Raw genomic sequence first — 24,908 nt, 5'->3', positions numbered from 1 at the left:
TTTTTATATCATCACATTAAAGTCAAATTATACATTATACCCGCTAGAGAACCAGAACTCTAAAGTATACTTGAAACAAGGTGTTAACTCAGTGGAATTGATGAGATGATGGTTCTCTAGATCACATACATACATAGTATAGTGATATAATGATTCTTTAAGTTCATACATAATCAGTATGTTGTAATGATATAATTACAATAAGGTATATATTAAGAAGGACTGGAAGATAGACATTCTATCTTTGACCATCCTTTCATGTCTCTCATGTTTCCTGCATTAAGATCAAGAGTGAGCCAGAATAAAGACCCTAGATGCTATTCTTGAATATTCTCTTGATGTCTGTCCTGCCTTCATCACTTCTCCACTAAGACCAAGGACTTGGGCTGATCCTAAAGTCCTCCAGAAAGCTAGCCAGAACATTACAACACCCTCTCAAGTATACCCTTGGCAGAGATGCAGTTCTCAAAATTTAAACAAATCATTTTCCCATATAGGAATGTAAACATTTTAAACTTTTAAAAACACAAGGGTTTTTTTTTTTTTTAAATCTTTGTGTATTTATGATTCTCTTGAGTTCTGTATGTGAAGATCAGATTTTCTGTTCAGATTTGGTTTTTTCATAAAAAATAAATGAAAATCCCTTATTTCACTGAATGTCCATCTTGTCCCCTGAAAGATAATGCTTAATTTTGCTGAATAGTTGATTTTTAGGGGCAGCCCAAGTTCCTTTGCCCTCTAGAATGTCATTCTAGGCCCTTTGATCCTTTAAAGTGGAAGCTGTTAGGTCCTGGGTAATTCTGATTGTGGCTCATCAATATTTGAATTGTTTCCTTCTGCTTGCTTGAATTGTTTTCTTCTTGACCTGATAATTCTGGAATTTAGCTATAATATTCCTTGAAGTTTTCATTTTGGGGTCTCCTTCAGGAGATGATTGATGGATTCTTTTAATGGCTATTTTACCTTCTGTTTCTAGCACATTAGAACAGTTTTCCTTGATTTCTTGAAAGATGTTGTCTAGCTTTTTTTTTTCCATCATGGTTTTCAGGTAGTCTAATAATTCTTAGATGATCTCTCCTGGATTTATTTTCCAGGTCAATTGTTTTTCTAATGAGGTAGTTTACATTTTATTCTATTTTTTCTTTTTGGTTTTGCCTGTCTCATTTTTGATTTTTGATGTCTCATTGAGTCTTTCACTTCCATTTGTTCTTCTGTTTTTCAAATAGTTTTCTTTTTCCACTTCACCAAACCTATTTTTTAAGGAATGATTTCCTTCAGACAATTTCTGCATTTCTTTTTCCAGAGCTGTCTTTTCTTTTCTCAATTTTTCATCTGACTCTCTTTTAATTCTTCCAAGAGAGCCTGGTGAGATGGAGACCAATATATATCAGTTTTTGGGACTCATCTGGAGATTATTTGCTTTTAGTGTCCTTAGGGTTTGAGGTCTTCATAAAAGCTCTCTATGGTCGGAGCTCTTTTGGCTTTTTTCTCATTTTTAAAGGTTGAGGTCTGCTCTTAGGGCAAAGGGGAGTTTGTTCCAAGCTGCCTCTTCAGGTAACAGCAGCTTTAAGCTGTCCTGCAGGTTTCCTTCCTGAGCTGAATGGACATGGCCAAGCCTCACTTGTTATGCTGGGGTTCAGGGGCTCACTATTTGCCTTCTGTAATTGAGCTAATACAACTAGTCTGTTGATCTACTGGCTTCTGTATCAGGATAGGGTAGCAAATGTTCCAGTTCTCCCAGTACATTTCCCCAGCACATGGAAGCCTCGCTGCAGTAGGTTGCACCCTCTTTCTGTTTTCCTTCTCCTCTCTCCCCAATTGAGATAGACCTTTCCTGAAGATCTTCCAGAATGTCATCTGCTAGAAGTTTTTAACACTCCAAATATTTATGTGTTCTATTGCTCCAAAACCATTGAGAGGTTTGATCTGATATTTTTCTGAGGGAAGCCAGGAAGTACTCAAAAACCTGTCCGCTCTTTGCCATTTTGGCTTCCCCCTGAGAATTTTTTAAAAGAAAAATAAATGAGCATGGAAAGAACAAAGAATCCAGTCACATAAAAGTTACTATGCAGATAGGGAAGACTTGGGTTCATCTTCGGAAGAGGATGCTAAAGTAAAAAAAAAAAAAAAGCTTCTTCTTCCCCAAAGAGTAACAATACCTGCACAAAAAGAATTCATAGAAAAACTCAAAAAAGATCAGAAATCAAATAAGAGAGATTGAGCAAAAACAAAAAGAAAAATCCAAGAAACTACAACATTATGAATAGAAAGTCAACCAACTAGAAAAGAAAATCCAGAATCTTAAGGAAGAAAATGACTTTTAAAATTAGAATTGGAAAAGCCAGCAAAGTTGTGAGAGAGCAAGAAATAATAAAATATAAAGAACAGAAAAATAGAAAAGAATGTGAGATTTCTCATAAGAACAGCCAATCTGGAGAACAGATCAGGAAGAGAAAACATAAGAATAATTGCATTACTTGAAAGCTATGAGGGAAAATGAATTTTGATATAATAATACAAGAAATAATTTTTAAAAATTATCCTGAACAAGAGAGGAAAGTAGAAATAGAAAGAATACATCAGTTATTAATTGAAAAAGAACAAAACTTACAGGAGCATCAATGTTAAATTTTGAGACCCCCTGATCCAAAAGAAAATTTTACAAACAATAACAACAAAAAACCCCACCAAAATTAATTCAGATATGTTGGAGCCACAGTTAGAATCACACAAGACCTATCAGTGGTTACAATAAAAAACTGCAGTTCTTGCAACACTTCATAAATATGATCCAAAGAATTAGGATTGCAGCTAAAAGTATTATATTCAGCAAAATTGAGCATAATCTTGAACACAAACAAAAAAAATCATTTAGCAAATTATCATATTTTCTTGTAAAAAAATCTTGAACTTAATAGAAATTTGACATATAAGGCTCAAAAGAAATATAAGATAAACATCAAAGACTTATTTCAAGGGATTAAAAAAGGATATTCTTTATGTTTCATACATGGAAATATAAAACATATATCTTTGTCATTGTAATTGGGTAGTTCAAAAGAGACTGGTGTAGAGCTGAGTATGAAATGATTCTAAAAGCAAAACCGTGTTAAAAAACGTGAAAACAATAGTTATGTGAATGAGATGCAGGAACTGACATTGAGGAATTAGATGGGCAAGGAGAGCTTTTAGTTCTGAAATGCTACTCATACTGGCAGTGAGTTAATGAGGGAACAATATACATATATCTAGAAGTGTATAAAACTCTCAAATTTATATAGAAATAAGAAGGGGGAAGGAATAGGTAGGATAAAGTGGAGTATAGAAGGGTGTGTGAATTTAAGAGAATGGGATGACATGTACATTAATTGGAGTGGGGTAAAGAGTGAGGGAAATGATAGTTAGACATAAGGGAGGGATTTTTTTTTTTTTTAAGTGGGATAATCACTTTTTAAAAAAAATTTTATTTAATAATTACTTTATATTGACAGACTCCATGCCAGGGTAATTTTTTTACAACATTATCCCTTGCACTCGTTTCTGTTCCGATTTTTCCCCTAAGGGAGGGATTCTTGGTGAAATGGGGAGGTTAAGGACTACCAAGGCAAGCCATCTGGTAGAAGTAAAATAGAAGAATGAGCAGGGATAGAAAATGAGATATACATAAACATAGTAATAATGATCATTAGAAAAAATAGGTAGAGGTAGTAATCCTTGATCTTGGACCAAGTCAAAGTTTAAAAAGATTCAGTGAGAGAAATCTGCATTATATGCCAGCCATATTAATTTTATTTTAGACTGGTTCAAAACAATTAGATAGTATAAGGTTGAAATATTATTGTAGCATAGGAAATGATGCATTGGTGTATTCAGAAAAATATGAAAAGATTTGGATTTAAGAAGAATGAAGTTATTCTCTATCAGAGAAATAGGATAGACAAGCACAGTATATTGCATAGATGTACATGAATATATGTTTATGATTATAGGTATCTACATATATGTATGTATAGATGCTTATGAATATATACGTATGTATATGTGTATCTATATATATCTATGTATATATCTATATCTATATCTATATATATACACATATAATTCTATCTTTCTGGTAAATGAATACATTCATCTAACTATTTCATTTCCTATCAGAAATATGGGGGAGGGGGGAAAGAGGGAGAAACCTAGACAATAGCTGCAGCAAGTAGTTAAGAGAACTTTTTAAAGAAAGAAAAACTCATTAAAATTTGAAAATAACAAGTTACCGAAGAAAATAAATTTTGTGTTTAACTGTAGTCTGCTTGGGGGAGGAAAGTGGGGGGATGGAAAAAGGGAAAAAAGTGAAATGTACTCAGCAGAAAACAAAAAAATACCTATAAGGAAGTAAAGAAAAGATAGGCAGTTCTGAATACAATGTGTTCTATTATATATGGTTTCTTGAAATAGAAATTTGTTACATTTTGAATCCTCTGCTAAATGTTTAAAGTCATTTGAAAAAGGTAGTACAAAGAGAAAAGTTGAAAACGAGACAGGGAAAGGGACTTGGGGGAAGGGGAAGAAAAAGAGGGGAGGAGGGGGGAGGGAAAGAAAAAGAGAGAGGGGGAGGGAAGTGGGGAGGGGAGAGAGACAGTTAAAATAGATTGAGGTTGCAATCTGCTACAGCATATAATAAAGGCTTAACCTTGATCACTGCCTTCATTTATCTTTTGCTTTTGTAGCCTTTCTTAAAATTTCCACTTTAAAATATCTTTTTCCCTAAGTATAAAACCTCCTTATTTTCTTCGGTAGCTTGTTATTTTCAAATTTTAATGAGTTTTTCTTTCTTTAAAAAGTTCTCTTAACTATTTGCTGCAGCTATTGTCTAGGTTTCTCCCTCCTCCCCTCCCCCCCATATTTCTGATAGGAAATGAAATAGTTAGATGAATGTATTCATTTACCAGAAAGATAGAGAGAATTAACACACACTTGTGTGTGTTGGTGTGTGTGTGTGTGTGTGTGTGTGTGTGTGTGTGTGTGTGTGTGTGTGTATGTGTGTGTATGTGTATGTGTATGTATAGTAAGTGACTTTTGTTTCTTTCCTTTTTTGGAAGCTGGTTGGTGGACAGTTTGATTTGGAAATGAACTTTATCATCCAAGAAGGGGAAAGTATTATTTGCATGGTGGATCTTTTGGATAAGTGTGATATTACTTGCCAAGCAGAAGTATGGAGCATGTTTACTGCCATTCTGAAAAAGAGTATAAGAAATCTTCAGGCCTGTACCGAAGTAGGTCTTGTTGAACAAGTGCTCAGGAGAATTGACAAAGTTGACAATATGATCGCAGGTATGACTTTCTCTGCCAGTAGAATATTTTTAAGAAATAAAATAAATATTTAAAATAAATTTTCCAATTCTTTTTATGTTTAATTGCTTGAAAAGTAAGTTCATTGCAGTTGGTAAGTATGTCTTACTTATTGTGAAACACAGATGTATGATGTTTTAAAAATTTTACTTCTTCCATCTCCAGATCTTTTGGTCGATATGTTGGGAGTGCTGGCTACTTATAATTTGACTGTACGGGAACTAAAACTGTTCTTCAGTAAACTTCAAGGAGAAAAAGGCCAATGGGTAAAATATTTAGTCTTCAATTTTTTAAATTGTCATTTGATATTTATAGAAAGTTGTATTTTTTCCTTTTAAATGTCCATTTTGAAAATAATGGAGACAAACAAGTGTCTTCAGATGGTTTTTATTTGGATTCCCATTTCTTTTATAATTTCTCCTCCTTTCATCTCTTTTATACCTCTGACATCACAATGATATAGTTAGAAGAAAGGTGCTATCATATCAAGAACTCTGAAACTATCTGATCTTTCTTCAACACATCTTGTGATAGAGTCAAACCAGACATTGGATAAAATTTCATAATTGAATTCATTTCTAGAATTAAGCAAAAAAGATGGATTCAGAGTGGTGTTATTTTATTGATTTGCATCATGTTACCTAAGTAATACTACTACTACATCCTTTTCCCCTTTTCTCTGCCCCCATTCTCCAAATTGAAAGAAAAATGAATGAAAAAGTGGATGGGATTGGCACTTTAGAGAAATGTGTGCCTCCCAGAGTTGAATTTAAGGTCATACAGGGTAAGAAAGACACCCATTCCTTCTTCATTCTATTACTGTCAGGCATCATTGACAATTCAACCGTTGATTGATAGTATATTTTCCATGCAATTATGTTGTTACTTTGTTGGATAGTTGAGGTAGGTGATTTCTGAAAAAAGTGTATAGTTTCCTGGAATTCTTATTTTCTAGCCTTAAGAATGGGACCACTGCTACTTGAAAAACTTTTATTAGAGAATAATGTGAGTGGCCTTGAACTTAACTCAAATAGACAAATTTGTAAGGTTAGCCATATATATACTGTGTCCCTTTGTTTGCAATAACAAATTCAGTGTTTTAAACGTATCTTTTATGTGAAATTGTCTTTCATTTACATTTATGTACATACTTGTTTGAATATTTTTTCCCCTCCTAGAATGTTGTTCCTTGAGCGTAAAAACCATATTTTTGTATTTCTTTGAACATGGTATCTGGAACAAAATGCTAAATAAATATTTGTTGACAGACTTTGTGAAAGATGGTATCTTCTTACTTAATATTCTTGTATTGAAAAATGTTCATCATTTTATCAGATGTTTTTAAAAATTATATTAGCTACTTTTACGAACCTTTCAGATGTGAGTAATTGTTAAAGTTAGTTGTTACTCATGTATTGGTCAACCTGTCATCTGGAGGAGAGGGTGGGAGAAAGGAGGGAAAAAATTGGAACAAAAGGTTTTGCAATTGTCAGTGCTGAAAAATTACCCATGCATATATCTTGTAAATAAAAAGCTATAATAATAAAATTACTGGTTACTTCTTTAAAGGAAGAAATTGTAAGAAAAACATTTTCACTATTTATTCCAGATGTAGAAATCACTATAATCTGCTCTAATTTTTACCTGCCATAATCCTTTGAATTTGATCTTGACAAAAGAAACTGCAATGCCTTAAAGGAAATGAAGAGGTGGTAATTGCAAATATCTCCTCTCAATGGGGAAGTGAAATTTAAAACCTGCCTTAATACTTAAGAATATAGATTTTACTCAAATTTTTGCTTTCTTTACCCTTTTCTCTATAAAGTTATTTAACTTATTCTGACATCATAGCAAGCATTTGCCTACTTTAAAAAAAATACGAATCAATGATTTTATCTATAACTTGATCCAATGAAATCAAACTTCTTACTGTTCATAGGGGAAATCCATAATCTACATCTGTTTTGTTTGTTTTCATTTTGGTGGCGAGATTGAGCATGTTTTATAAGATGATGGAATCATATATTTAGGGAGGGAGGGACATAAGTAGACCAGGCCTGAGTCCCTGAGAAGTTAAGTGATTGGTCACAACAGTTATTAAGTGGCAGAATTGTAATTCTAACCCAGGTCCTTTGAGTCCAAATTGAACTTCCTTTCCCCATACCATATCATTTATGAGTCACACTTTACCTTGACAGGAAAAGTAAGCTTTCAAAAAATTTAATTGTCTGGGTGTATGGATTGAACTTTGTTAATTTATTTTGCTTAAATAAAGGGATTATTTTGCTTATCTTTTTGAAATAAGATGTCATATGCTTAAGGTGTTTTCTGAAACGTTAGAGGGTTGTGTAAATGCTAAAGATTTTTGTTATTTGTATCTATAGCCCTTTGAATGTAATAAACAGTTAAAGTTTTATTCATTCATTCATTCATTTAGCTTCTGACCATTAGTCTGACTGTTGATTGAATTGAATGTAAAACTTTACGGAAAAAATCTTGAGTTATGTAAAAATTATTTTTAATTTTTTTGTTAATGTACAAAAAAAATGACAGTCTGACATGGATAGGGGCCATAGAGAAACTCTGAGTATTAACTGTTTTTACATAGAATATTAATGACTGCTATGAACTATTGTACTTTGCTCATTTGAGATGTCTCTATTGTGATGAATGCTCATCTGTCAGAAAATAAATTACTTTGAAAGCATTGGAAAAAATTTCAAAAAAGCTTATTTTAGTCTGCTTCAGTTAGAATATTGTTGTTCTTATGTATGTTTTAAAATATATAGATTAAGTTGTTTATTTTATGTTGAGTGAAATCTTTATTATTTTAACAGCCTCCTCATGCTGGGAAGTTGCTGTCTGTGTTAAAACATATGCCTCAGAAATATGGTCCTGATGCCTTTTTCAATTTTCCAGGGAAAAGTGCTGCAGTAAGTTATTCTTAACTATGAAATAAATGTGTCCTGTTTTTGTTAAACACTTTGTTATTTTTTTTAAAAATAGTTTATATTATTTTACTTTACATTTTTTTCTTTTGGCCTTTTTCTGCAGATTTCAACTTTAGAGCCTTTATTTTCTGTTTACCACTTTCCCTCGGATAGTACTAATATTGTTCTCATCTATTAGAGTGAGTTGGATTGATTATTTGGAGTACACTAGACTAATTTTCTTGATGCTGGCTTCTTGTGTTTTCCAAGAGAACATAACCTAAATGTTGGAATACACGAGAGAAAGCTGTTGGAATACACGGGAGCGACCTAACAGTGGTTGCTGGAGATCCAACCCAGAATGGATCTCCTCTTGTGAGAGAAGGATGATACAAAGAGACTGAGAGACAGTTGCTGTTCTCTGACTTCTCTGACTGAGAGGCCATTGTGTTGTCTGACCTCTCTCCTCTTCTCTCTGCCTCCAGTTTATCTCATTCTCAGTCCACAAAGAACACCTGTGTCAGCAAAGGCTGCTTTGCAACCCCTTGACATGTTATGATCCACACCTGTGGAGGCTCTCGGAGAATTGACCTGTCCCTTAACACCTAAGTAGTCTTTAGTATTTAAAAAGAATTATCAAAAATTAGCTTTATTTTCAAAAAGTACTGGAGAAGAATGAAAAAATCGTAATTGTACAATTGATGAGGTCAATTGATGAGGACATGTGCTGTAAATCCCTCAGAATTCTTTGGTGTAGAATGACAATTATTTATTAAAAATATATCCAAAATTCTTGGGTGAGAGTGATTTCCAATGCTATAAGAAATACTATAGGAAAGTAAGAGAAGACAAAAGGTTCACATAAAAGACTAAAAACAGTTAATAAAGAAGTTCCCTGGTATCTCAGGAACTTTGCCTCTCTCCTCTTCCCTCTGCACCTCCCCAAACTAAAAATTTCCAAGGGCAAAAGCAATTCAGAACAGCTTACACTGTTGTTGTGGGAATATGGGAGCTTGACTCAAGTCATCCCCAGTTTCACCAAGTTCTTGGCCTAAAATAACCTGTCTTAATGCCTGTCTTCCCCAACCTATCCCATTTGCCATCTTAAATTTTGTTCAGATCTTTTTTTCCTGAATTTTTTCATTCTTTTCTATTTTTGAGCATAATCTTTTATCTTTAAAAAAAGTTAATTTGGGGCAGCTAAGTAGCATAGTGGATAGAGCACCAACCCTCACCTCAGGAAGATTCCAGTTCAAATCTGGCCTCAGACATTTAACACTTTTCTAGCTTTTCTAACCTCTAATTGAGGTTAAGCTCAATTGCCTCAGCAAAAAAAAAAAAAAAAAGTTAATTTTTCTTTTGATTTCCACTTGGATATACTTAAATGTTTGCTTCCAAAAAATAGGAATGTTTTTAAAATTAATATTTGAATTGTTAAGTGTTTTAGGACTGTTGTATTTTCTGGAATCCTTCATTTGCAGACTTGTGGTGTTGATTATACAAATAATTCTTAGTTGTTTTAATATCATCAGTAAAGCTTTTTGATATTTTGAAAGTGTTATTGTTGATCTTCCAAATATTTTCTGAAAACTGAGTATTAGATATTTGAAAGTTGGTTGGTGACAGTTTTTTTTTAGCGTCTGTCTTTATATGTATTTCTCAGGATAGAGGCAAGTGTGAATGGTTAAACAACCTACCTTCACAACAGGGTCATTGCCTACATATAGTGTCTGTGTGATCCTGGCTGGGTCATTTAACATTTTGGTGCCCTACACTTTTATGTAAGATTATGCGTTGTGGAATATTGGCTTATCTGCCCAGGAGCTTCTAAATCATAGCTCTAGACCAATGCTTTCCTAACCTTTCCATCTCCCAGCCTAGTAAAATTATATTATTGTGACAAAATGTCAAAATTCAATTGTACAAGTTTAAGAAACTTTTTAGTACCCAAAATGGGCAAGCTATGGTGGTATTACTTGCAATGATCATAAAAAATATCTGCTGTCCCTTCAGTAGCTTATAATTTTTTGAGACATATAGTATGTAAAACAATAAATAAAAATAATTTTGGGAAGTAGTAAAAGATTAAAAAACCAGGAAGGATCAAGAAAGATTTTGCTCATAAGAGAAGGCATTCAAGCCAATTCTTGAAGGAATCCAAGGATGCTTTGAGACTTTACATGAGTAGGGAGTTTGTTTTAGGAACAGGAAACATGGCAGTGTTTCATAGCTAACCTTGGTTAGCTGGATTCATGTCCTACTTATGATGAATAGTAGCTATGTGACACTGTAGATCATGTAAATATTCAGTACTCTTTACCAGAATTGTCAAATTCATCACATTTAAAACTCAGTAATTTTTTTGTTTAATTTTTTTTTCACTTGTGTCTAACTCTCTTAGTCTATTTGGGATTTTCTTTAAAAGTTATTAGAGTAGCTTGCCATTTCCCTCTCCAACTCATTTTACAGATGAGGAAACTGAGATAAAACAGGGTTAAATCCAGGGTCACATTGCTAGTAAATATCTGAAGTCAAATTTTAACAAATTTTTTAAGACGAGTCTTTCTGACTCTAGTCCTGATTCTGTATTCACTGAAGCATCTAGCTGCCCCAGCTCTCTTTAGATACATTTAAATGCAGATTTTGTAGTAAAGTATTTAAGAAATAGTTACATTGAATACTAGGTAATTGCTTTTTGAGTGATTCAAACCTTCTTCTCTAGGCTATTGCATTACCTCCTATAGCAAAATGGCCGTACCAGAATGGATTTACGTTTCATACCTGGCTAAGAATGGATCCTGTAAATAACATCAATGTGGATAAGGATAAACCTTATTTGTATTGGTATGTATTTTTAATTTGGACAGGTTATTAATTTGTTTTGGAAATTTATAAAAAATCTTAAAAGAAAAAATAAAATCTGTTCTCTCCTATAGTTTCAGAACAAACAAAGGACTTGGATATTCTGCTCACTTTGTTGGAGGTTGTTTGATTATAACTGCAATAAAATCCAAAGGAAAAGGGTTTCAGCACTGTGTGAAATTTGATTTCAAGCCACAGAAGGTATTCAGTAAATTATTTTAGTGTTTCTTAATTATGGTAGCATATTTGTTTTGTCATTTTTTTGTAAGTAATTATGTTGCTAGTATAAATGATGATTTTGCACCTATAGGGTGAAGTGAGTATTACCCATATTTCTACTAAGAGAAAACAAAGTTGAAGTGCAACAATTAAATTAACTACTAAACTTTTGCTTTTGAGAACATTATAAAAATGTCAATTTATGTTTCTGAAAAAAATCTGTGCCCACTGTCCAGAAAAAAAAGTACTGTTGGAAATTATGGTAATAATAGAATTATAAAAATATGCTTATTAGTATAGCTTTAAATTTGGAAAATTACTACATGCAGGAATTTTGATTCAATTGTTTAAAGTTTACAAACACATTTTAGGTTCTATAGAGCATATAGGATATTGAGTTTTTTTTCTGTCAAAAATAGAGACTTTCTTGTTATCAGTTAAAAAAGATTACACTTATAGGTGCTTAGTAAATATGACATTGATATGATGCCTTTTTTTGGCATGTGAATATTTTCAGTTGAGACATCTTAAATCCAACATTATTACCCATTATATAACTTGTGATAGGGCTTAATATTTGAGGAGTATCAGAAAATAGTATTTTAAAATTAAAACTAGCAGTGTCACCATAGCATTCTGTCTAAATTTCTGTTACCATTTTATTATATACTAGTAGCTAAATCAAGTTGCTTTTCTAAATGTTTTCATATGAATGAAGCCTTTTAACTTGAAAGCCTCCTGGATCTTGTTTAATTTCAGATGAAGAAACAGTTTTATCTGAGAGCTGTTTGTTCTCGTGTCATGGGATTTAGAGTTTGAAGGAAATTTAGAGATTACTTTAGCCTGACTACTCATTTCAGTTTACAAGTTCTGGACTATATTGGCAGTTATATAGCTGTGGCTTGAACATAACTCTTATGATGATCACTGCACCATGTTGCTTTTCCACAAATATTTTTGTATTATCTCCACATATGTTTGCTGCATAGCTACCAGTTGATATCAGGATAACTTAATTTTAAACATGAATTATGATTTTTTAGTGATTTCTCTTTTTGTTTGTTCAGTGGTATATGGTAACAATAGTGCACATTTATAACCGCTGGAAGAACAGTGAGCTTCGGTGTTATGTGAATGGAGAACTCGCTTCATATGGAGAGATAACATGGTTCGTCAATACTAGTGATGTGAGTAGTTAAAAAAATTTAAAAATAATAACAGAAAGTTTGAAATAGAAGTATGAACTCTTAATCATTCTTCTGATGGAATAAAATGAAGAATATAAAATGTTTTATGCTTTTTTTTAGGGTGATTTAAGACAGTTATTTTCCTAATTCATGGCTTTAATTTTTTTTTTTTTTGCTGAGGCAATTGGGATTAAATGGCTTGCCCAGAGTTACATAGCTAGGAAGGGTTAAGTGTCTGAGATCAGATTTGAAATCAGGTCCTTCTGATTCCAAGGCCTTGGCTCCTTCTATTGCACTATCTAGATGCCCCAGTTCATGTTACTTTTAATTAATAAAGGAGAAGGTTGTCAGTAAGTAGAATAAGTTGACAGAAAACTAAATGTTAATGTAATAATGTAATCTTCTTTTATGGTTGATATGTGCTTTTAGAAAATCTAATATATTAGTTATCAATGACTAATTCCAAATGACAATAATTCCTAGAATCATAAAACTTAAATTTATCTGTCCAGGCTTAATCTCAGGAATTTTTGTTCATTTTTTCTATTTTGGACACCTTTGATACTTTGGCAAAGCCTGCAAACCATTTTTCAGAATAATATTTTTAAATGCAAAAAAAATAATACATAGGATAAACAAAGGAAATTAGTTATAGTGAAATTAAAATGTAACTTTTTTCTCTCCAAATTCAAATACCCCTTGAAAACTATATACTGATCTCTATTTAAGAACTCCTAGCTTAATCGAATATTAGATAAGCGGCATGAAGGAAAACAGAAAGATTAGTTTTATATATTAGATGTGTTTTTAGAACCTATTTGTGTTTTCCAATTTGGAATCTAGTTTGAGATAATGTATCATGGCTTCATGGAGTTATTGAGAATGCAAGGTCGTTTTATGGTTATAAAGGAAAGATAGCATCTGCTGTTGTAAAAGTGAGAGAACAAGTCATTAGCAATGCACATTTATATATATTTTCAGAGGATTTTTTTGTAAGTACATTTTGTTTTCTGTTTATGCTATGCAGTTTTTTTTTTTTTTTTTTTTTTTTTTTGGGTACAATCTACCATACTTAACTTCTCTATGATGTTAAGATCAGTACTCATCTGGCTGTTATTTACAGATGCTCATTTAAGAGAGGTCTAATGTCTATTGATAGCAAGTAAACTTAGGAAGCTGGAGGAATCATGCGTCCTAGCCAGGAGGAATTTAGAAGTCACTAGTCTGCACACTCCTTATTGTGTAGGTGAGGAAATTTAGGCTTAGAGAGATTATATGACATGCTCAACGTCGCTGGGGAAGAGGGAACATCTTTTGCATAGTGCAGCTGTAAATTCTAAGTCTGTATTCTTTCCACTGTAATCTGTTGCCCCTTTATTCTACATTGGTTTCTTCTTCTGAATGTCATTTAAGAAAGTCAGTGATAAACTTCATAATGTCCTTGTAGTGTGATCAGCATGGTAAACGGATCAAATTGTGTATGTATGGCTCAGTTTTTAAGAAATTGTTTATTTACTCTGGAAAACAAAGTTAAGTATGGAATGTAATAGTGTCAGTTAATTTTAAGGATTGTCATACAGAAGGGGAAACTTGTTCTGCTTGATCCCCAGAGTGTAGAAGTAGGAATGTTAGATGGAAATTATAAAGAAAGAGGTGTAAATTCAGTGTTTTAGAGGGGAAAAAAAACCATTCTCAGAATTAGGCCCACTCAGATGTGGAACTGGCTGCCTTAGGAAGCCAATAGGATCTTTCTCTGGGTATTCAAGCAGAGTCTGGATAATCACTCATAACCTAGGCTATAGAGAGGTTATTCTTTTTGGGTTCTGTTGGACTATATGGCCTCAGATATTTTATATTCTGTGATTTATTAAAAAGAAATGAGTCAGTAGAGAAGAGAAAATTGAACTACATTTATGGCATTTATTTGCATGAAACTTAGCAGGATTAATAGCTGAAACTAAATTTTAATAATAGAATTTATTAAGTGTCAGACATCTCTCCTTGCCCCTATAATAGACCTGGAGATGCTTTCCTTCCTCCAAAACAAAGCAAAACAAATCCAGTTCCTGACTTTCAGGATTTTCCTATTAACTTTACCAGTAAACAGAACTTTTTATCATTTTCATTATGAATAACTTAAAGTTCTTTTGTATTTTTTCCACAGACATTTGATAAGTGCTTCTTAGGCTCTTCAGAAACTGCAGATGCCAACAGAGTGTTTTGTGGGCAAATGACTGCTGTTTACCTTTTCAGTGAAGCTCTCAATGCTGCTCAGATTTTTGCTGTTTATCAACTAGGGTTGGGATACAAGGTACTTTGATATTTCAGACTAATCGAACTAACATATCTGAACACTGAAATGATTTGTTTTGGAAATGTGAATATTTTAGAGCTTGAATAACATTGTTGATGGTCTTGAGTAACCTGTGTCATAATAAAATACTGCTTAGGAAGTAATGAGTTCCTATTGGATTGATTACTCTTGGTCCTTTATTTGGTGTTAGGCTGTGAAATATACAGAGCACAAATGTTTCTTTAAATACATTTCCCCACAAATTAAAGTAAGTTCATTGTTCCTGAAATGGCTTACATTTGCTAAAGTAAGTTAAAGTTTTTAGGTAAGCTAACTTACTTTTATAGTCAATAATGTTTGGAAAAGAACTTGTTTACCTAAAATAAGTGGGTACTCTGTATGTAGAATTTTAAGATATTGATTTACTTGTTTTCAATACTTCAGTGTATAAACTGTCTCTGTGTGGATACAACCTATATACCTTTATTCAGTGGGATTTCTGATAGTGGTTTTTAAATATTGTAAATTTAAGATTTGTGCCTTGCCAGAACAATTACAAAGGGAAAGTTTTCATTTTAATTAATAGTTTAAAAAATGAGAGCTACTGAATTATTTCTATAATCACCTTTTGAAACCATTAAAATTTTTCCAGCTTCTCCACCTCTGTTCTTGGAATTACATTGAAGCAACCAAGTGTGGTGGAAAGTAGCCAGAATATTTAAACTTGAAATCCTAGTTTTGCAACCAGTCGGTTGCAGTTTTACTGATCTTCTCTGGGCCTTAGTTTCTTTATCTATGAATTTAGATGTTGGGCAGATATTGCTAACGTCTCTTTTTGATCTAAATTCTGTGATAATTGAGATTGATGTCCATCAGCATGTACAGAAAATGGCTACTGATTTTCCTTGGAGTAGAGATTATTAATATTTGAAACAAAAAATTACCCTTCCCTCAAATATACATAGGAATTATTGTCAATATCGGCATGGCCAAATAGTGGATAAACAATATCTGAGAATGGAAATAAGTATTGTTTCTTACTTTCCTTTTGGCACCAATTTTTTATGTTTGCTGCCATGAAAAATTATTAGATATGACAGTGTAAATTGGAAATTTAGAATTTTCATGGGAATTATTTAAGGTTGTGTAACAAGAATTATGGGAGTAAAGCAGTAGCTATGGTTATCTTGCAGCCTATTATTTGACTTAATCCATATTTAATTTTTTCCTAAATGCTATGGTAATATAGGGCTAGATTTATAGAATACACGTTTCTCCTCATTATTCAAAAAAATCTTTCAATTAACTAATTTCCTATTTTTTTCCCATTATTTATTTAATAAACTAGTAAAAAGCTAGTTTTTCCCCCAAAATTAGTTAGTCATTATTATTCCATGTATTTGTTTGTATCTCTGTGTAGCTTTTAAGTATATAGTATCTGAAACATAATGAGGGTTCTATAACATTTGAAATCTGTCTCTCTACTTATTATTTACTTTAAATCCTTTTAATCTCCTAGGTTTAAATATGTATTAAAGGTATTGAATTTATAATTTCTCAACAATGAAATAAATAGCAAAAAAGATACATCATTATTTACAATACTGATCATAGCCACCATAACCTCAAAACTTAGCTAATTGAAAACAACTTTTCTTTGATTTTTGAAAGCATCATTCTATACCATTTAGTTTATTCAAGATAGCAACTTAAGTGTTTTTGAAGACTTAAAAAATCTCTCTTCATCTTTATAAATATAAAGGTTACAATAATTTTATGAACAAAGAATTCCTCTTCTGTCTCTTTCTCTGTACCTTAATATATTTTTTTTTTGCCATAATAGGAAAAAAAACAAACTCTCTATAGCTGATTCCTTACATATTAATTTAATTGTTATTTCAAAATTCTAAAATGTTTCATAGAAAGTTTAGGAGGAGGAAGGAGCTAGTCTTTATTAAGCACCCACTATTTGCCAGGCACGTTTGAACTTCATCACTCTGTGAGATAGGTGTTATTATAGTCCCCATTTTACAGTTGAGGAACCTGGAGCAAGCAACTTACCGAGTGTCACACAGACAATAAATATCTGAGGTTGAATTTGAACTCAGATCTTCCTGACTTTAGGTTTAGCACTATATCCACTGTGTCACTTAACTGTCTTATTTTTTATGGGAGAGATTGTTGAAGCTGTTGTTACTCTAGTAAATAGAAGATCCATAAACTCTTCTTCTAAACTCTGACCACCTTATTATAGCTTGGATTTTAAAAATTCATTTAATATAAAATAAAAAAGAAGTTTGCTTCACATTTTTATGTTGATTTCTGGTCTTCTTTATAGTAAAATTTCTCATGTTGCAATCTATTCTGATTTGTATTGACTTTGGACAGCACCGTGGTAATTTAGGTTTTATATTGGAACAAAATGAGATAACTTACAGATTGTTCCATAGCTTTTAAAAGAGATTTGTTTAGTCTTGGTGAAAAGAGAATATTACAAATATTACAAGGGAAAGACATTAAGGACATCTCCATTGATTTTTAAAAAGCTCTTTTGCCTGACTGCTGATTTTGGTTAACCAAACATCATCAGGTGCCTGAACCTCCTGGTGGATATTTTGTACATAGGTTACCAGGAAGAGATGTAAATAATGGGAGCCTTTAGTTTCCTGAGCCAATCAAGTCTCAAGGATGGTTTTAATAAATGTAAAAACTAGCCTAGCTTATATATTAGGTTATTGCATGGTTAGGATATTGTTCCCACCACATAATCTATAAGATTTATTTTTCATCAAAATTGTAAGAAAAAATTGAACCTAATGATGTCAATCCTAATTCCCTAGTGATTTACTTTAAAACAACTTTTCTTATCATACCTTTTATTTCTGGATAAAATTTATGCTTAATAATATATTGAGATCTATTTTACTTAGTGAATTTTAGGAGGTTATAAATATTTATTTAAATTAACCTTGGAAAGTATTATATTAAAGTAACAATTTTTACAAATTGCTTAAGGGAGTATTTAATTCTGAAGATACAAATGTGGGAAGATCTTAGTTGAAGAAATATAGTAATTGCAGTCATTGCTGAGAGTTATTAAATCTGATTTTCGAGACAATTTTTTCTTAGAATATATTTAGAAATAATTATATTCTTATTTATCTTGATTGAGTAAATGTTTTGTTACCTGAATAGTAAAAAAGTGCTGATTTCATTTTATTGTCAAGCTTATCTTTAGAGGAGAAAGTGAATTAAATTTATTTTAAAATGCTCCCATTGTATGTTCACGTAAATTTTTTTTACATATAAAAGTGAATTATAATATTTCTACAAACATAAATTACAAAGGCAGCACTTATTATGTCTTGCCTTTTCTTGTTAAGTTGTGCATATAGATCTTGGTTAAGGGTTATATTTCTTGTTTTCAAGTTATTAAAAAAAAATTAAAGGAAATGTTTTTGAAATGCATTTTCTCAGCTCCTGCAGAATTTTTCTTTCTGGAATATGCTTTTTTTTCTTGGCGGTAGATGGAACCTATACAAAAAATGTAGTAGAGCACAAAACCCTCCAAATCGATGCAGAAAGGCAGATAAAGTAAATGCATCCTTTTAAGATTTTGATGCAATAAAAATTACTTGTAATAAAGGGCCAGGGAAAAATAAGTCAAATTAATGGTAAATTAAATAATCTAATCCTAAAATATAAGTGGGTGAAATAACAGAATTTTTCTTTTTCCTGGACATCACTACTGCTCAAAGATACTGAAATACAGCCCTTCTACAAAGTAAGAATTAAATTTCCTTTTTAAATAATGCAGAGTATCAGTTTAAAAAAGTTTAACTTTATTTAACATTTTCCCCAGTTACATTCAAAACAATTAAAAAAAAAGATTTTTGTTTTTAAGGTTTTGAGTTCTAGGTTCTTTCCTTATTCTGACCCACAATTAAGAAACCACTTATGAGGTTATGCAAAACATTTCCACAAAAATCAAGTTGTGAAAGAAAACAGATCTCCCACCCTAATGAAAATAAGAACTCTCAAGAAAAATTAAGTTAAAAATAAAGAAAGAGATAGAGAAATAAAGAATGCTTTGACCTGTAGTCTGAAGCAATCAATTCCTTCTCTGGGTATAAATAGGATTTTTCATCATAAGACCTTCAAAGAAGTCGTGGATTTGTACTAGTAGATTTGTACGACTAGAAGTCGTACTGTTGAAAATAAGTTATTTATAGGTAGTCATCCCAGAAAATTCCCATTACTTTGTATGTAGTATATTTTACTTTATTTATAGAGGACTTTCCAGGTTTTTTTTTTTGTTGTTGTTGTTGTTATTGTTGTTGTTATTGTTTGTTTGTTTTCCCTGAGAGCATCCTGCTCATCATTTCGCAGAGAACAATAATATTCTTTCTAAGAAACTTGCTTTGAAAAAAAATTTTTTTTACAATTACTATTGCTAATAATGCCCACTCCATTTATTTTTTCTCTCCTTTCACTCTGTCCCTCTTCAAAAGTGTTTTGCTGCTGACCACTTCTCCCTCCAATATGTTGTTGTTGTTCTTTTTTTTTTTTTTTTTAAATCACCTTTCCCTTTTATTTTCCTGCAGGGTAAGATAAATTTCTCGGGATATCAGTCTTAAGGAAATTAAATTAGTGGTTAAAAAACTACTAGTTTGTCTTATCTTTGTTTAAACATTTTGCTTTTTTAATACGTTCTAAAAAAGAATGAAATCAGCTGATAAATTTAATGCTAACCTCTTAAATTATTCTGACTCTCTAGATAGAAATCTCTTTCATATGTCTTAAAGTATAAAACTATAGAACTAGGATACAAAGGGAACAAAAAAAAACCCATTTATTCTTCTTGATGTTTTGAGTAGTTACAGTTTGAAGACTTTGAAAAATTGTTGCGGTTTTTTTTTTTTTGTTTGTTTGTTTCTTTTTAATTGGGAATATTTACATTTTGTGTTTTGTTATGGAAGAATAAAGTTTATATGGTGCTAAACATAAAATCTTTTGTATCCTAGGATTAGTGCTTTTGATTTGCATTGCATAACCTGTTTAAAATATAGAATTAATCTTACTATAATTTTTATGGCTGTCAATAACAATCATTTTAGAAATTATTACTGTAGAATAGCCAGCAAAGACTGTCAGTATTGCTAGAAAAGTTCATTAGTTATATATTTCTTTAATAATTCTGTAGGCTTATTATTGGCTCATGCTTCATAACATACTCTCCTAAAGTTTCTTTAATATTATTTTTTAGGGTACTTTTAAATTCAAAGCAGAAAGTGACCTCTTCCTTGCTGAACATCACAAACTTTTGCTTTATGATGGTAAACTGTCCAGTGCTATTGCATTCACATACAATCCGCGGGCTACTGATGCCCAGCTATGTCTTGAATCATCACCCAAGGATAACCCTTCTATATTTGTTCATTCACCTCATGCTCTTATGCTCCAGGTATGATGCACTTCTCAGAATATTTTTGAATGAGCAATAATTAAATAATACCACATAATGTAGAGGGCAGGAATTCTGGAGATGTATACTTGAAACAAGGTGTTAACTCCGTGGAATTGATGAGATAATGGTTCTCTAGTTCAGACATAATCAGTATGCTGTAATGATCTAATTACAATAAGGTATATAAGGGCTAAGAAGAACTGGAAGATAGACATTCTATCTTTGACCAGGCTGGTGGTGGCTCTTAAGCCTCCTGCACTAAGAGCAAGAGTGGGACAGAATAAAGAATGTAGACTCTATTCTTGACCATTTTCGTGGTGTCTATCCTGCTGAGACCATTGCCCTTCTGGAGGACCTCCAGAAAGCTAGTTCAAATGTTACAACGTAATTACATTTTTGTTTAGCCATTTAGTCGTTTGTGCTTCTTCATGACCTTGTGGATCATACTATTCACGGGATTTTGGCACAGATTACTGGAGTGTTTTGCTATTTACTTTCTAAGGGGAATAAGACAAACAGTCATTTGCCTAGGGTCACACACTAGTTAGTGTCTGAGATCAGATTTGAACTTATGTCTTCTTGACTCAAGGCCCAGCATTCTATTCACTGAGCCACCTAGTGACACTAATATTAATATATGTATTTACTTATGTAAGTATTTACATGGCTGATTCTATAAACAAAACTAAATTTAATATCTTAAAAGCATTTCTGCCATCCTAATTGTATTTTTATTTTAATTATAGTAATAACAGTAATTAGGTATTAATTTTTTTGTGCTTTTTGCTTTATCAGGATGTGAAGGCAGTTTTGACACATTCTATCCAGAGTGCTATGCATTCTATTGGAGGAGTGCAGGTGCTTTTTCCTCTCTTTGCCCAACTTGACTACAGACAGTATTCATCTGACCAGGTTGATACATCTGTTTGGTGGGTAATGTTAATGAATTTTTTGAAAGTACAAATTAAACATTAAGATTAAAAATTAAATTCTTGTCTTTTTGAAGAATTTTCTTTAAGAATTAAATTCTTTTCTTTTTTATTTGAGTAGAATTAATTTGCCTTTACTTGCTTTTTAAATGGAATCATAGCAACTATAGAATAACACAGTGTAGCAATTATGGAATAAAACTTGAGGACAATGTTTTTTAATTAAAAATAGCAAAAAAATACTCTTTCTTCCCTACCCCAGTAAAAAAGTTAAAAACTTTTAAAGAATATATATAGTCAAATGAAGGAAATTTTTGGCTATGTTTGTAAAATGTTTTATCTGTTTCTTTAAGTCTATCACCTCTCTGTTAGAGCGTGATCCATCATTGGTACTTTTAATATGGTTGATCTTTGTGGTGATTAGAATTCCTTCAAAGTTGTAGTAATCTTATTATTTTTAAATTGTTAGATATTAAGAAAATTTTATTTGAATTTCCAAATTCTCTCCCACCTGTGCTTCTTGGCCACCTGCTGAGAAGGCAAGAAATACAATGGTCATTATGTGTATAAAGTAATTCAAAACATATTTCCCCAATTAACTTGTAGGGAAAAAAAAAGCAAGAAAAATAACCTAAAAAAAAAAGCTTCAATCTTTATTCGGAATTCATCAGGTTTTTTTCCCCCCAGAAATGTATAGTTTTTTTTTTTTTTTTTTTAATGAGTTCTTTTGGATTGTTGTAGATTATTGTATTAATCAGAACATCTAAATATCTCACAATTGATTATCCTTACCATGTTACTATTACCATGTACAATGCTCTCCCAGTTCTGCTAAGTTCATTTTGCAGACGTTCATATAAATCTTTCTAAGTTTTTCTGAAACAATCTTCATTTCTTACAGCACAGCAATCAATATTCCATCACAATTATGTATCTCATCTTGTTCAGCCATTTTTCACTTTGGGTATCCCCTCAGTTTCTAATTTTTTACTAGCACGTAAAAAGCTGCTATCACTATTTTTGCACATATGGGCCCTTAATTTTTTTCTTTGATCTCTTTGGAGTACATATATAGAAGTGTTATTACTGGATTGTTAAAAGTTATATACAATTTTATAGTTCTTTAGGCATAGTTTCACATTATTTTTTAATGGTTAAAACAGTTCACAACTCCACCAATAGTATATGAATGTCCCTGCTTTTCCACAAACCCTCCAGCATTTGTCTTTTTTTTTTTCCTCTCATGTTAGCTAATCTGATTGACCTGAGGTTATTTTAATTTGCATTTCTCTAATTATTAAGGATTTAGAATATTTTGTTAGTTTTGATTTCTTCTGAAAACTGCATATTCAATCCTTTCATTTTACCATATATCAATCTGGGAATGGCTCTTATCTTTAAAAACTGGGTTCTTTATATATTTGAGAAATAAGGCCATTATTAGTGAAACTAGCAATAAAATGTTTTCTTTAGTTTCTTGTTTTCTGGTTTTTGTTGCATTGGCTAGATTGGTGCAAAAACTTTAAATTAATGTGATAAAAATTGTCTTACCTCCTATGATTCTTTATCTTCTTTGTTCATTATCTCTTTCTTTACATAGATATGATAAATGATTTTTTTCCCATGCTCCCATAATAGCATAAGCTTTTGTTTGTGAATCTTTGGGTTTATCAAACATTAAATTACTGTGGTCCTTTATTTCTGTATGTATCATATACCTAATTTTTTCCTTCATTAATTACTGTTTCTTACTCAGCACCGTATTTTTTTGATGATTACAAATTTGTAGTATAGTTTAAGATTTGGTCCTGCTGAGCTACTTTCTTTAACTTTTTCCCATTGTTTCCTTTGATATTTTTGACCTTTTTTTTTCTTTTTTTAGATGAATTTTGTTAGTATTTTTCTAACTCTATAACGTAATTATTTGATTGTTTGATTGGCATAGCTTTGAACAAATAATGTATATTGTATTTTCATTTTTATTATGTTTGCACAGCCTACTCATGAACAATTAATATTTCTCTGGTTGTTTAGATCTGTCTTTACTTGTGTGAAAAGTGTTTTGTAATTGTGTTCATATAGTTCCTGTGTATGTCTTTGAAGGTAAACTCCCAAATACTTTATACTATCTGAAGTTATTTTAAAGGGAATTTCTCTTCCTTCTGTATTTTTGCTGGTAACAGAAATGCTAACATACCATTCTTAAGTATTTATAGAAAAAATTGAAAAGGTTCTTGTTTGCAAACAAAAATATAAAGGTAATTGTGAAGCTTAAATTGACTCTCAGATGATAGTAGGAGCAAAATAATTTCTGCATTTGAAAGTTTGGCTTGTACTCTTATAATATTGTTTTGGTTAGGGTGTTATCTTAATGAGCTATTCTTAGCATTTTATACTAAGGGATCATGTCATAATTTTATTTGCTGTAGAACATCTATTATAGCAACTTCCATGTTAAAGCAATACTTATTTAAAAAATAAGTATTTATTTACTTTTATGAATTTGATGAATTAAATGTAAATTCATGGAATGATTACATAATGACCCAGGCAAAAACATGATAGTATAATAATAGACTGTTTGAACTAAATATGTAGAATGGGTCAGTGTACCACACTACAGTCTTACATTGATTACATTTATTTCACTTTATATTTTGAATATGTCACTTTGAGTCATTCATTGATTCTTATATTTGAGAAATGACTACTAATTGTCAAATAAGTTTTTTGAATTCTGCCCTGGCAAATATATGTAGTAGGTATATAATTGGAAAGATATCTTCTATTTAAGAATTCATATGTTTATTTTCTTAAACAACTGAGATTTTTCTTTGTAAATATTGACTTTGACAAGATTTAGATGAAAAATAGGGCAGATAAATCATATTATTGCAAATATTTAGAGAGAGAGAGAGAGAGAGAGAGAGAGAGAGAGAGAGAGAGAGAGAAAGAGAGACCCTTAGAGGAGGTAGAATTTCAGGAGCTATTTAAAGTACTTGGTGTGTTAGAGAAAAAAGTTCTGTGGTGCAGATTGGATTCTGGATAAACTAGGACTTCTGGAGTGATGGCTCTTGAGCCCTTTATAGAGCTGCTTTCTATCTTTGTTAACCCATTTTCAGCAGATGGACCAAACCAGGTTGAGGGGCACCAAAGAGTCTTAAACCCCATGGTGAGTTGGGGGGTGTCTACCCCAGGCATGTAAAGACTTCCCCTGATGAAATGAACAGATGAGAACAACTTGTTCCAGTGGCCATGAAAGCAGATGAAGAAGGTGTTGTGGAGCCCTTAGAGCTTGGTCATACATCACAGATGCCAGGGTCATCCCCTGCATCTGGAATCATCACCAAGCGGTCTTGACTCTGTCCTGCTAATGGGCAGTGATGGATCTGCAAGAGAGAGTGAGGCTGACAACTTTGTGCGACTCTACCTCATTTACATCCAACTTAAGCACAAATCAAACGACAGCAGCATTGCATTTTACCATTTCTACCTCTCTCAAAGCCCCATGGTTATAAATGAGTGATGAAGCAGCAGGTGCTGAGGTCACAACGCTGCACAGGGATGGTGCATAGGGCTGTCTTCTTACTGGAAGCTGCAGCCCCTGGATGTCTGAGCAGCCTGTTAAGGATCGCACTGCCCACCTCCATGAGTGAAGAAGGGACTAGAAAAGGTGCC

The 24,908-nt window shown here is 32.1% G+C and overlaps 1 protein-coding gene across 1 annotated transcript in view; it reads left to right on the top strand.

Annotated features, from left to right (window-relative positions):
- LRBA (LPS responsive beige-like anchor protein) overlaps positions 1-24,908 on the top strand; it is a 745,582-nt gene that overhangs the window by 82,697 nt on the left and 637,977 nt on the right. The window contains exons 2-10 of the mRNA XM_051966352.1: positions 5,094-5,325; positions 5,509-5,609; positions 8,181-8,276; positions 10,996-11,117; positions 11,210-11,336; positions 12,422-12,541; positions 14,706-14,852; positions 20,101-20,298; positions 21,097-21,230. Of these exons, the coding sequence (XP_051822312.1) occupies positions 5,094-5,325; positions 5,509-5,609; positions 8,181-8,276; positions 10,996-11,117; positions 11,210-11,336; positions 12,422-12,541; positions 14,706-14,852; positions 20,101-20,298; positions 21,097-21,230 (1,277 nt within the window). The remainder of the gene's footprint in view (positions 1-5,093; positions 5,326-5,508; positions 5,610-8,180; positions 8,277-10,995; positions 11,118-11,209; positions 11,337-12,421; positions 12,542-14,705; positions 14,853-20,100; positions 20,299-21,096; positions 21,231-24,908) is intronic.

The sequence above is a fragment of the Antechinus flavipes genome, chromosome 6, assembly GCF_016432865.1.
Source record: "Antechinus flavipes isolate AdamAnt ecotype Samford, QLD, Australia chromosome 6, AdamAnt_v2, whole genome shotgun sequence".
In the NCBI taxonomy this organism is placed as follows: Eukaryota; Metazoa; Chordata; class Mammalia; order Dasyuromorphia; family Dasyuridae; genus Antechinus; species Antechinus flavipes.
This window is presented reverse-complemented; position numbering and strand designations above follow the sequence as displayed.